This window comes from Ceratotherium simum, chromosome 4, assembly GCF_057802395.1.
Source record: "Ceratotherium simum simum isolate JZ-2026a chromosome 4, ASM5780239v1, whole genome shotgun sequence".
NCBI lineage: Eukaryota > Metazoa > Chordata > Mammalia > Perissodactyla > Rhinocerotidae > Ceratotherium > Ceratotherium simum.
In genome coordinates, this window is record NC_141903.1 from 36,969,373 (window position 1) to 36,984,008 (window position 14,636).

General features: G+C 40.4%; 1 protein-coding gene across 3 annotated transcripts in view; it reads right to left on the reverse strand.

The window, feature by feature from the left end:
- The window catches only part of CTNNA1 (catenin alpha 1), a 322,514-nt gene that overhangs the window by 37,618 nt on the left and 270,260 nt on the right, over positions 1-14,636 (reverse strand). For all 3 annotated transcript variants that reach the window (XM_087429728.1, XM_004420127.3, XM_087429729.1), the window contains exon 10: positions 1,640-1,732. In XM_087429728.1, the coding sequence (XP_087285854.1) occupies positions 1,640-1,732 (93 nt within the window). The remainder of the gene's footprint in view (positions 1-1,639; positions 1,733-14,636) is intronic.

The window sequence follows — 14,636 nt, forward strand, 5'->3', positions numbered from 1 at the left end:
ACTTGAGGTCTGTTCTAGCAGGAGAAATGAAACTACAAAGACGAGGCAGAAAGGACGCTTTCTGATGGCAAACTCAAACCTGCACAACATGGCCCAGCCATACGTTTTTATGCACACCATCATTTTCATTAGGATCTACTAGACTCTCTCTGTGATTTTTTTTTCTAGGCTTTAAGATCATTTATATAAATACCCTTGGTAGGTGTGATCAGCGTATGTTACCATCTGTTTCAGCCTATATGTGAAAGCATTGTCGCTTTTCAAGCATTTAAACACCAAATGGAGAACCAAAGACATTAAAAACAAAGTGCTGATAGGGTAAAATGGCAAACTTGAGGAAAGAATGCCAAATCTTTAGAAATCTGCTCTAAATTTATCATATATAACTTGGTCATCCATGAATTTTCTGGCGGTGTGAATCCATTGTGCTTATTATCTGTACAGCTACCAATCACTAGCAGATTTCATGACTGGATTAAAGCTGGGGAAATGTCCATCAGATAATGTGGATTCACAACTGGCCTATCACACTAATATTTAGATGAAGCAACTCTCACTGGCAAACTAATCCATACAGTTGAGAACAAATGCCCTAACTAACCTGGGTGCCAGTTAGGATCCCAGATTACTACCCAGGCTTTACTTATTTTGATTGCCTATCTTGAATGTTGAATTATTTATATGAAATAGCCAAAATATTGTTCACAGCATATTTTAAAGTTGGTGGCAGACATAACATAGAAACTTCATTCCTGTGACCTCTATTCTATTACTCCACTTCCTTTGTTTTATTTTATTCCCTCTTATTCATGGTCACTGCCATCTGGCAGGACATTTAGAGAGAGGTCAATGTAAATCCTCCGAGTATGCCCAGGAGCATTCTCTACTTGGGAAATCGAGAGGCAACCTCTTCCACCGAAAGAGCATTTATACTGCTTGGAAATCCCTGTGAAGGGCAGGGAGATCAGGCCACACAAACAGGATCAGTTCCCCTCACAGGAGGCAGGCAACACAGTGGGAACTTAACAAAGCAACTGTTCTTCTATGTGCTTCAGAGACTTTCTCAAGTCCCAAATGCTTAATCCAGCCTCATCACCAGTCTCCAATATGCCATCATCAATGGAGAAAAGTTCTCAAGCTTTTCCTTCAGTAGCTGGCTGAATCATGTGATTAATATATATATTAGAAGGCCACTTTAAGACATTACAGAGTAAGGGTTCTAGCTCTTGAATCTTGCTCCCTCCAACACAGAGATCCAAATACCGGGCATTAAGATAAAGTGTAGGTGGGTAGCTGTTATACGTTTAGGCTTCCAGGACTGCCAGATGTTGCAGACGGCCCTCCTTCAAGGAGGGTGTAGACTGAGCAGTGTGGCCACAACCTACCCTCCATTTGCCAGCAATGGAGGACATTATGTGTTTTTAATGAAGGGCAAGGGACAGTAACATGTGATGCCCTGAGGAAACGTCACTTGAAGTTAAACATAAATTTCTCCAAGCTACATGGACTCCGGATCAGTGTTTTGTTCCCAAGACTTCTATCTAAAATCTTAAAAACAAAATTAACAAAATAAACCTCATCTCCACTCCAACCAAAATCCAATTTGGTGGTACCTCAAACATTGCTGGTCGTACTTTACCTGAGGACAGAGGGCTTCTAGCTGGCTTGCAGACATTCGAACAAGCTTTACGCCTTCCTCATTGTTTGAGATGGAACAGGCCAAGTTGGCAACCTACAAGAAGGAACACCATAAAAAGATCTTTGAAGATTTTTCTCTCTTGACTGCAAAAGAAAACAACGTATACCTACCTCCATCCCTGACCTTTACAGAACGAATGACAAGAGCACCAACGGTGTTCTATTTCTCACAGATTGATTACCTGCTTATCAGGACCAATTTTTTAGCTCTGTGCTAAGGAAATTATACGAAGTCATAACAAAAGTCACATTGTAAGTTGGTGGCAGAACCTTGAAAGATCCCAGGGCCTGTAACTCACAAGCTTTACAAGGGCTCTAACCTGCCTGAACAGTAACTTCACAAAGAGGGTCTCCTGGTGTGGGCAATAATGCAAGAAAAGCTAAGGAACCAAGGGCATCAGGAAAGAATTGTTAGTATCCTCAAATAAAAATGTACTTTGCAGCTGTTCTTTAAGGAAGGAAATCAAAATTCTAAGTTGCTATTCTCATTTGACAGGTGAATGGATGCCTATTTTAAGCCAAGATGAGTTTTATTTGAACACAAGGCTATTTTTCAAATGAAAAAATAGCATTAAAATAACATCAAGATGGACCCAAGGCCATCCTCATCAGACATGGAAAAAGAAACAGGGATGATGTCCCCTAGTTAAAAGCAAAACTGTGCTTCAACTGGGTTCTCAAAAGCACTGACAGCTGCACTCTTTCCTGAATGATGCTGCTTCATTTGAACTAAAATCTTTACCTTCCCATCCAACTGTCTCAATGACACTACAACTACTCATGTAGCCAGAAACATCTTTCAAATTGTGTCATACTTCCTCTGCTGCGGCTCTGGCTGTGCTGAGAATGTTGTTCTGTAGCGACTGCTAGGGCTGTGATCACTTATCAACATTTCTAAATGAATAGGCTTGCCAATTCCATTAGCAATATCACGGACCAACTGAATACACAGTGCTGAGACACATCTTTCCCCTAGTTGCAAATTGAGTTCATAACGATAGAGGTGTAGGTAGTTGAATATCAGAGCCACTTTCCGGGAATTTAAATGACAGAGTAAACAAGCGCAATGGAAATAACCTTTGATTTTCACTCCTCTACCCAACTTAAGCACACAGAAACACAAGAAAAATTATATACTATTATGGCTGCTGTTTACAGTGTTACAGTTAGGGATTATCAGTTTTCTGTAAAACAGCTAGCTATCAGAATCCTGCAATGCCTAATAACAAGGAAAAATAAAAGAACTAACATGTAATTTAAACATAAAAATGCAACTAAATTGAAAATTAAATCAGATCTTTAATGTTCAGGGACCTTCAAAAATCACATAAAGAAGTAACCTTTATACTCCTTGAAGATTACACTTCCACTTTCTGGTGTCAACTGGACCTGAGCAAAGAGGCACTTCCTCTCTTCATGATGACAATCTACAGAGCTGATTATAGATTTCTTTTTTTTTTTTTTTCGTGAAGAAGATCAGCCCTAAGCTAACATCCACGCTAACCCTCCTCTTTTTGCTGAGGAAGACCGGCTCTGAGCCAACATCTATTGCCAATCCTCCTCCTTTTCTTTTCCCCAAAGCCCCAGTAGATAGTTGTATGTCATAGTTGCACATCCTTCTAGAACCCAGGCCGCCAGTAGCGGAGCGCGCGCACTTAACCTCTAAGCCACGGGGCCGGCCCTGATTCTAGATTTCTATTTGTTTGTTTAAAAACTACTGCAAAATATGACCTAAGCTAAATTTTACAGAACATAAAACCTTTAAAAATATTATCCCTCAAATGTACATTTTATGATGTTACACTGGAGGAGGAAGCTTAAACTAGATGTGCTCATGAATCTGCAACTTGTATTGCTTCAGTGCCTTAAGAAGGCATTTTGAAAAACAAATATAAAATTTGAAGTTGATCACTGAATTAGCAATTTGGAACTAACAAAGATCCCTGGTAAGGTGAGTGACTGTACTACTACCCAGCACCCCAGTCCTACTCCCACCATTTAGGGGGCCAGTGAAATGTTAGATTCAGGAAGCTACTGTGTTTTTGCCTTTCACTCTAAAATAATTTTATTTCAATTTACATTCTCCCAATTTTATGAACCTGTAGGGCCCAGAAAAAATACTTAAATTAAGAAGGAAAAGATTATAATAAGTATTATCTACCACAGATCAGATGCACGAGAGTGGTGTGTGGCTAAGGCTGAAAGGCTGACTTTTGTAAACCATCTTTCCTGTTTCCTGATACAAATTCTAACAAAACTAAGGTTATGGAAGACTTGTTCTTTATTTTAAAACATTACTTAAAAATGCTTCTGATGTACTGTTGAAGCAGTAATGTTCTACAAGAGAACAGTGCCTGTTTCAGGAGGCCCCCCTGCCTGGCCCCGAGAGGAGGAAGCGGGCGCCTGTCACTGACAGTCTTCTCCAGATGAATGAGCTTCAATTCACCCTCCAGGGACAGGGCTACTCACTTCTAACAATGACAAATGTGCAAATGCAACATCTCGACCACAGCTCTCTAAGAGGCTAACCTCATATACTAGTGCCAGGCTCGACTACAGTGAAAGCTGGGGTGAGGGGAAGGGCTTCCCAAATGCCTCCTTCTGGGACTCTAGAAATCTGGGAAGGCAGTTAATACTGAGACTGAAGAAGATTCTGAAGTTTGAATTAAAAACACTTGGAGCAGCTAACTTCCACAGAGAACCTGGCAGAGCTGAGACTTTGTAGAGCAATGAAGAATATCTCTAGATTTGTTCTGGGAATAAATTATTATACCTTTGGTACCACAGTAACCTGTGTATTAACAATTTAAACATCTTTGATTCCTGCTAATACAAGAGGTAGGCTAAGATTGACGCTATGACTACTAGCTTTGAAATCATGAGGGCCTCTTTTTTTTTTTTTTATAATTTTATTTATTTATTTATTGTCCCCCCAAAGCCCCAGTAGATAGTTGTACGTCATAGCTGCACATCCTTCTAGTTGCTGTACGTGGGATGCAGCCTCAGCATGGCCCGAGAAGCGGTGCGTCGGTGCGCGCCAGGGATCCAAACCCGGGACGCTAGCAGCAGAGTGCACGCACTTAACCGCTAAGCCACGGGGCCGGCCCCAATGAGGGCCTCTTTTGCACTACTTCTGCCCTGTCGAACCTGCAGAAGAGCAGAACATTTCAGAAAACTTGCAACTCCCTGACAAAAGACAGTCCTGGGTTTTTTCTGGTCTCAGGAGTAGCCCAGTAACAATCTGTGCTGTGGAAGAAAAGACTGTCACAGCCAGGCTGTGTCAGATCAACAAATATGACATCTGTACATGACAGAAAAGACAACTTCCCAGCCATTTAGGAAAGCTCTACCTTTACTCCACATTAGATTTTCTTTACTTAAATTAAATTTATGAAACAAAGTTCTGCGGTGGAAAAATATACCACTATGACAATTTTTCCCCTATTAGACATGTGTTAATCTGAACTTTAAATAAAGTTCAGATTTGTTTAAGTCAAACACAAGTTGCTTCCCACTGCCCTCAGTAAGTGCGCCTGGTTTTGTATTTGCCTCTTACCCTGGAACCCTGGTAGGAAGACAAGAAAAGATTTCTTTTTGTTCTTGGTAATAAATTAATGACCTACTCTCGTAACGGCCTATACCCACTGTGGGAGTGAAACAAGTGAGAAGAACTGTGGAATAGGGAGCTTTTAAGGCTAAGTAGTGAAACCAAGACAGAAGCAGCAGGCCACCATAAGAATGAAGATCAAAACCTACATCACTTGCTATGTGGCTTTGAGTTAAACTACTACCTGAGTTTTCTTCTTTAAAATGGTTGAGTCTGAACTCCAAAAAGTCCAAAATAAGGGCCAGCCCAGTGGCATAGTGGTTAAGTTCACACGCTCCGCTTCGGCAGCCCGGGGTTCGCAGGTTCGGATCCCAGGTGCGGACCTACGCACCAAACATCAAGCCATGCCGTGGTGGCATCCCACGTACAAAATAAAGGAAAATGGGCACAGATGTTAGCTCAGGGCCAATCTTCCTCAGCAAAAAGAGGAAGACTGACAATGGATGTTAGCTCAGGGCCGATCTTCCTCACCAAAAAAAAGAGTCCAAAATAACAGTAACTCAACTTTTACAAACCTGTCATATATAAAGTAAGAAGTCCCAACTGTCATATAATTTCAGACCCACTCAAATTTCTAACAATTACTCCCAAACTCACAGAGGAGATGATGATGGAACAGAGGTTAAGCTTCTATCTTTCCAATTTCCTGGGAAGGGTGTTGGATCTTTCCAATTTCCCGGGAAGGGTATTGGCTATCTTATTAGCTGAAACAAGACATCTTACCAAAAAATGAAGCATGCATGGGTGATAGAAAAGTTCCAGACTAGATTGTGGTGATGGTTGCATAGTTCTGTAAATTTAGCAAAAATCATTGAATTGTATACTTAAAATGGGTGAATTTTATGGTATATAAATTATACCTCAATAATGCTGTTTTTAAAAACAAATGCAGGGCTAAGCAGCTCAGTAAGGGAAATTAGCAGAGGCTAGAAATGAGAAAAGTGGAAGTTCAGACAGGTAAGCAAGCAATGAAAACAATGTTTATGCGAGATGGAGGGTGGAGCATTCTGTGATCAGAACTTGGTTTTTTGGGTTTTTTTTTTTTTTTTGGCTGAGGAGATTAGCCCTGAGCTAACATCTGTTGCCAATCTTCCTCTTTTTTTGCTTGAGGAAGATTAGCCTTGAGCTAACATCTGTGCCAATTTTCCTCCACTTTATATGTGGGTCGCCACCACAGCATGGCTGATGAGCGGTGTAGGTCCACATCCGGGATCTGAACCTGTGGACCCGGGCTGCCAAAGCAGAGCACACTGAACTTAACCACTAGCCCTAGAATTTGGGTTTTTAATGGGTCAATCCGTGGCCCTCACGAGGTAGATGCTTTAGATCAGAGACTCTGCACACAGCTGGGACAGCCAAAAGGCAACATTCTTAGTGAAAGAGTGAATTCAGAAAAAGTCACCACGAAGAGGAAAACAGCAGGATATTTGCCAGCGCAAGCTCTAAGCATTCACTCAAGCAGGAAAAGAAAAGGCCTCCCTTCCCCAAATTCTAACCCAAAGCTGGCCCTTCATAAGGGTTTAGGTGTAGAAATTATACGGCCCAAAAAACCTAACTTTAGGTTTAGGAGGTCATGTGTTAGTAGTATCCTTAAGCAACTGGCAGAAGTAAATATAAATGGAAATTTTCTCTGATGGAAGGTAATCTAAAGCCAGGCCTCAAAGAATTTCCATATGCAAAATGCCAGGAATGAGAATTTACAATAAAAAGTGCAGGAAGTACACAAGGAAATAAGCCATCTTGGGCAAAAGTAAGCAAAAGAACTGCATAATCCGACCAATAATGACTGCAGAAACTCTCATGATTAAAAATGGAATATTAAATACTAAAAATGGAACATGTGTTTCTCATGTAAACAGAAACTTTAAAAAAGTATAGATAAGAAAAAACACACTAAAAAATGAGTAGGCAGATTCGAGAAGGATCAAAATAGAACTTCAAGAGAAAAGTAATACCTTCTACCACTTCTAGAAATTTAAAATAATATTGACTAAACAGTGCTGAAAACAGAATAAACCTGGAAAGTCATGAAGAAATTATCCAAGAAAATCAAGACATTTCCATGATATGGAAACCACAAAAGAAGTTAAAAGACGTAAGATAGATTAAGAAGGTCTACTATTCAACTACGAGGAATTTCAGAAGGAAAGAGAGAGAATGGGAAAAAAGCAATACTGAAAGAGATAATGGCTAAAAATTTTTCAGAGTAGATGAAACATAATTTTCAGATTTAGGAAGACAAATTCTAAGCAGGGTAAATAAAAAGAAATCCACACCCCAACTCACTGTAGGGAAGCTTTAGAACAACAAAGACAAGAGATATTTTTAAAGCCAGAAAGTAAATACAAATTATCTACAAAGAAAGCTCAGTTAAGATTCACTGCTGACTTCTCAACAGCAACAGAAGCCAGAGATAGGGAAATAATATCTTCAAATCACTGAAAGGGGGGAAAAACCATCCTAGGACTATACATCCAATGAAATTATTTTTTTAAGAATTAGGGCAAAATAAAGACATTAGACAAAACAAAAGCAAAAACAACTTGAGAGCATTTACTCCAGACAGATCTTCCCACCTCCCACACTAAAGAAATGTCTAATGAATATGCTTCAGGAAGAAGGAAGTAATCCCAGAAGGAAAGTTTAATCTGTGAGAAGAAATGGGAAGCAATGAAAATATGGCGTCAGGTAAAATTTCGGCAAAAGTTGAAAAAGTGAATAAAGCAATACCAAAAGTGTCTAACTCACAGGGCTAAAAAATTAAGAGAACCAAAGTACTGAACAATAATACTTAAGTTACAGAATGACTGAAGTTAAAACATTCTAAGATTCTTATACTGTTTCAGAAGGAGGAATAGATACTGATTAACCTCAACCGCTGAGTTCAACATGTATGCTAAAATATCCAGTTACTACTAATAAAACAGAGAGTGTATGATTTCCAAACAAGAAGAGGCTAACAATAGGAGGAGGTGGGAGGACTCAATCTATCCAAAAGAGAGAAGGAAAGTTAGAAATAGAGATGGAGGGGTGAAGCACAGAGTTAAGAAAGAGAAAGAGAGAGAACAAAATGCAATGGTAAAAATGAATCCACATGTCATAATGATAATGGATGTGTATGTACTAAACTCTCTAATTAACAGGGGAAAAAAACCCTGCTAAACTGAGTAACAATAACTAAAAACATGCTCTTTACAAGATACATTTAAAACATAAACAGAAAGGTTGAACATCATTTTTAAAAACAATGAAAGCTGTACTGGGACGATCAGGAGGAAGCACGGGACTCACAGCCCTCTGTCCTCCCAATACCGTCACTGGGAGGCTGAAGGCCACATGCTGGGTTAACTCCTCACGAGATCATTGTTGTTTGGATCTCAACTGAGTGGCAACTGAATGTTAAGACCTTGCCTTTTTAGAGGGAACTTACAATGAAGAAAAAAATCATGTGGAATCTGTCACTATATTTATTATTAAATTGTTGAAGACCCTATCTATTTAATCATTCATTGTCCCTTTTATAAAAGCCCCAAGAATGAGGGATCCAGGAAAGCCTCTCTGCAGAAGTAACATTTGGGCAGAGACCTGTAGGATAAGAAGTGGGCAGAGCACTCCAGGAAGAGGGTCCAGGGAGCCCAGAGGACATAAGGTGGAAACATGTTTGGGGATGGTCAAAGAGAAAGAAGTAGTCAAGCATGGGGGCTAGAAGGCAAGAGAGACACAGGACTAGAGGCAGCTGAAAAGGCAGGCAGAGCACCTTATGGACCATGGTCAAGAATCTGGATTTCAGGATTTTATCCCAAGTGTGCCTAGAAGCCACGGGGGCATCAATTGGTCCTGAAGCAAAGGAACAACATGATCTGATTTAAAGGGATCATGTTGGCTGCTTTGCAAAAAAGAGACTAGAGAGGGACAAGAGTGCAAGCAAAAGAAATCAGTTAGGAGGCTGTTGCAGAAGTCCAGTGAGAGACGATGGCTTGAACTAGGGAGGTAACTATGGAAATTAAAAAAAGAGTAGAATGATTTGGGGGCTTGTTGATTAAATATAGAACATGAGGAAAAAAGAATAAAAGGATGACTCCTAGATTTTTGGCTTGAGCAATTAAGTGGACACTGGCCAAAAACATAACAGAACAAAAAAAGTACAAGGATGTTTATCAGATTGTTATATGTAACAACCTAAATAACCTAAATGCCTAATGGTAGGGGACTGGTTAAATAAATGAACTAGTAAGCAATCAATATAAACGCTGTAAATGAGTACTTTATAACATAGTAAAATGGCCACGACTTGATACACAGGGCGAAAATCCATTATATCATAACATATTATGATATCATTTGCCTCAAAAAACAAATCAGTATCTATCAATTTTGTGTATTTTATAAAAAACCATCCACATATAGATAAAATAAGAGTTAATCTACTCCAAAATGTTACTTCATTTCCTTTGTGCTTTTCTTTTTTTCCAAATTTTCTAAAATGAACTTTTATTTCTTTTATAGTTTTTTTTTTTTTTTTGAGGAAGATCGCCCTTGAGCTAACATCTGCCAATCCTCCTCTTTTTGCTGAGGAAGACTGGCCCTGGGCTAACATCCGTGCCCATCTTCCTCCACTTTATACGGGATGCCGCCACAGCATGGCTGGACAAGCAGTGCATCTCCGGGATCCGAACCGGTGAACCCGGGCCGCGGCAGTGGAGCGCGTGCACCTAATCACTTGCGCCACTGGACCGGCCCCTATAGTTTTTTTTTAAAGCTATATTTTAAAATGGCAGCATCCCCAAAACTGCACCTAATCTAAACTGGCACTCTATCTTTTCTCCCCAAGCACCCTGTTGCAAAGGGATGCTTTCAGAGGCTCTTGTAATATCTCTAATGAAGAAGTTGGGCAAATGAGCCTAAGCAGTATTGCCATAGAGCAACCCTGGGCAAACTCTGTCTGGTGCGAGTTTTATGTGAGTCTAGATCCCTACTGCAGCAATCACACAGCATGCCCAAATGGTTCTGGGAAGAGGTCTGCAGAGGCCTGGCTTCACTTCAGTGGTGAAGAGCACCTTTTCTAACACCCAATAAATCAGACTATACACTTTAGGGATCAGATGTGAGATGAGTTCATCTAACCTCAAGGAGCAGCTATTTGATGTACAGCAGTACCCAAGTGCTCATGGGGAAAATTGTGGGGACATAAAGAAATTACTCTATAGCACATTAACAGAACCTGCTTTGGAAAGTGGATAGGCGGCTGGAATCCACAAAGAAACTGCTAGAATATAAACTGTGCTTCCTATAGTTACCCTAATTTTAATGGAGGGATCATGGAAGATATTGAAAAGGACATGAGGGGAATAGTGTAGACATGTTTTATCTAGATAATTTAGAGAACAAGATAAAAATTAAAAAATTCTTAACTGCTGAAAGGCCAACTATATACAAAAAATTGTTCAATCAAGAGAATGATTTCTAGTGGCAAACTGAAAGGTTCTATCTTATGCCTTGTCTTAGACAACATTTTTTAAACATCAGATTGGATAAAAGATATGCTTACTTTAAAAAAAAGAAAGAAAGAACATAAGTTTGGAAGGGGCAGTCAATAATATTAAGAGCAATGCCAGCAATGCCTGACAGGATAGAACAGTAGACTGAATCTAAGAAGTTTATACTGGATTAGTGTCAAAACCACAGAGAGAGCCCAAGACAAGAATGAAGAAGATGGGACTGAGCAGCAGCACCTCAGGAGAGAAAACCCTGGGGCTGACTGACTGGGAGCTCAGTGGGAATCACAGACTGAGGTCACTGCCCAAAAGGCTAAAACCATCCTGGGATACACTGGTCAGAGTTGCCTTCCAGAACAACGGAGGCCTCGGCTGCTCTATCTACGTCCGCCTGTCCCTGGAGCAGGTATTCAGTAAGGGCTGGCACTTGAGTGGGGAGCATTAAGAGAACAGGAGGGATGAAGAGAGCCTCTGAAAGGCATGAGGAAATCATCTAGACCAGCGCTGTTCAATAGAAATACAATGTGAGCGACATAAGAATTTTAAATTTCTCAATAGCGACATTAAAAAAGGTGAAATTAGCAAAAATAATTTTTATTTAATCCCAAGATATTACATTTCAACATGTAACCAATATAAAAAGTTAATGAGATATTTTACATTCTTTCTTTCCATATCACATCTTTGAAATCAGGTGTGTATTTTACATTTATAGCTCCTCTCAAACCCATGTATTATATAGCACTGAGAAGATGGACAGGGGTAGTTCCAGAGAAGGAAATTGTGGCTCCCCTTTCCTAACAACCAGAGAATCCACCAGTGGAACGTGCTGCCTCCGGAGAGGGGGAGTTTCCCACTACAGAAAGAGTCCAAGAAAGGATAAGTGACAATACATGGATGTTACACAGAAGGGGATTTACACACCAGAGTGAAAATGATTCTATGAAAAGAACCACTCACTGTGGTGTGAAGAGATGGACCGAATTCCCTGGAGAGAACAGAAAACCTGGCTCCTAAGAGGAGAACCTAAGGGAAAAGAAAAACTCCAACAACGCAAGGAGCACCAGATAAGAGAAGCGGCAAGTCACTGGGTAAATGGCCACAAACAGGATCTACATAAAGCTTCAGAAACAAAAGTGCTCTGTCTTACTTCTTCCATGTGGTGTTTATGGCTGTGTAGCAAGCTGCCTGAAAACCATGCATTCCATACACCTTCAGGATGGGGAGGTGTTGTATAATAACGTCTGGTCTTTGTCCTGGATTCCCTGGGAGACAACTTCTAAATCCTTAAGACTTCAGTAGTGATAAGAATGTCTTTATTATTCATCATTGGCCCACATAGTTTATGCTAATGAGGAACTCCTGGTGAGCCCCCAGATGTTATGCTAATAAGATGACTGAGGATGGAGCAGGGCACCATGCCAACCATGTGATTAGAGGACTGGAACTTTCAGGAGAGCCCAAGCTCCAGTGGGAAGGAAGGGGGACTGGAGACTGAGTTCAATTAAATCATGATTCTATCAATCATGCCTAGACAACGAGACTCCAATAAAAACTCTGGACACTGAAACTCAATGGAGCTTCCTGGTTGGTGAACCATCAATGTGCCAGGAGGGTGATGTGCCCTGATTCCATGGCGAGAGGGCAGGTAACTGTCTTTGAGACCTTCCCACCCTTCACTCTACATGTGTCTTCATTTGGCTGGTCCTGATTTGTATCCTTTACAATAAAATGTAATCATAAGTACAACACTCTCCTGAGTTCTGAGTTGTCCTAGCAAAATATCAAACCTGAAGTGGGCCATGGGAAACCCCCAAATTTGTAGCAAGTCAGTGAGACGTATAGATGGCCTGGGGACCCCCAAACTTGTAGCTGGCATTTAATGTGAGGGGCAGTTATGGGAACCCCTAAATTTATAGCCAGTTGGGTCAGAAGTGCAGGTGGGCTGGGGACCTCCTAACTTGCAGCTGGCATCTACAGTGAGGGCAGTCTTGATAGGATCATGCCCTTTACCTGTGGGGTCTATGCTAACTCCAGGTGGTTAGCGGCAGAACTGTATTGCAGTATTTTAGGACAAACACATCCAGCAGAATTCTCAGTGGCTGCAGAATCTGAACCCTCCTTTCCTGCAGGAGAACTATCAAACACTAGTCCTACTCAACTTTTACTCAGCACTCTTACTCCCCCTAAACCCCCAGGAAAAATGGCAGATGGCCCCTAAAATCAAAGTTGGCCTGCAGACATTTACTCCATTTAAGAGGGAACTAATGAAAAGTAAGGAAGAAGTTAGGAGATTAACAAAACAACCAGAAGGAAGTATTTTACCTTTGCTTAAAATACTTCTCTCCCTAGTTCAGTGTTCCATTATAACACAAATATGTGGGGAGGAGAAGCTTTGTCATTGAAGAATAAAGTTCTGCCTTAAGTGAGGAATTTGAGGCTTTTATAACACTTTAAAAACTCATTTCCTTTTCATGCACGTATGCAATTATATATCCTAGTATCTCATTATCATAAATGTAATTTAACTGTTTGCAAAATGGTACTACAAAGCCTTTGGTTATGCCTCAGGCAAGGAAAAGCCAGGTGTTATTTAATATATATAATATGTATGGGGGGGTGATGGGGGCGGAGGGCATAGAGAGGGGAAAGAGGTGAGAAAGGGGTCAAAACTGAGTTGTGATAGGGAACACCAAACTCTAAGGGGACCTTGGTTAGTAATGTTCAGAATTAAATAAAAAGTATAAGTATGGACAAAGCTCCCGGAGCAAGGTCTCCAAAGCCACCAGGTCCACATAACGCTTCTCACTTGGCATAAGGCTGTCCACTAAGCCACTGACCTTGAGTGGCACAGCCCTCTTTGTTGGAGGGACGCAAGCCAAGTGACCTTAGGCAAGTTGTTGAACCTCTCTTAAGCCTCAAGTTTCCTCACCTGAGAAATGTTATTGTGGAAAGTCATTGTATTTGCATACACCTGGTACACAATAGGTGTTCAGCAAGTGTCAGCTGTGCTGGCTAGAGAAGCTGAGGATGACACAGCAGGCCATAAGAAAGAACCCTCCAGCTACAGTACAGACAAGGGTTGTAGCTTGAACCTCTGAGGTTCAGCCACCACACCGACCCCTTTCCCATGCCACTACTGGTACCTATTATCCAAGGCTGTGGGCTGGTAGTGACCCTGCTTCCTGCTTAACAGGCACACTTTCTAATATGTAGGCTACATATAGGAGGCTGGCTTCCTGAAGACAATATTTGTACATTTGGAGGTTACAACTCACGCTGTCACGTGACTATTGTGAACAAGATTATGCTTAATGGAGACACAAAATGAAAGTCATCTGATTTTAATTCCAAATGCCACAATCATTAACTTGAGTTGCAGACTGACCTGTGTATTCTGTACATAATTAATTCAGGTCAGAATAACACTTAGTGTTCAAAGAAAACTAGATGTAAAATTAGTAATGCATTTAATGTAATTACTGAGGTTTTCCTTGAAATATTTTTATGGTATTAACCTGGCCTAATGTCACTATAAATCCAAATGTACAAGACAGACATTTTACATAAAAGGCTCATTTTCTCTACTTACATAATGACCAACTTAACCAAATGGTCTATGGAATATCTTTTCCAAATATTAGATGTTTCACATTTAAGGTTACAAAATCAAATAACTTGGGTATATGCTTACCATGTGTCAAATTTTTGAAACAAAGTAATAGTGAATAAATTAAATAATTACATAATTTCAGTTATCAAAAGGTAGGAGGCAAGCCTAACCTACCTGGAAATTAAATACCAATTCACTCCTCTTTCTGTCATCTAACAAACTA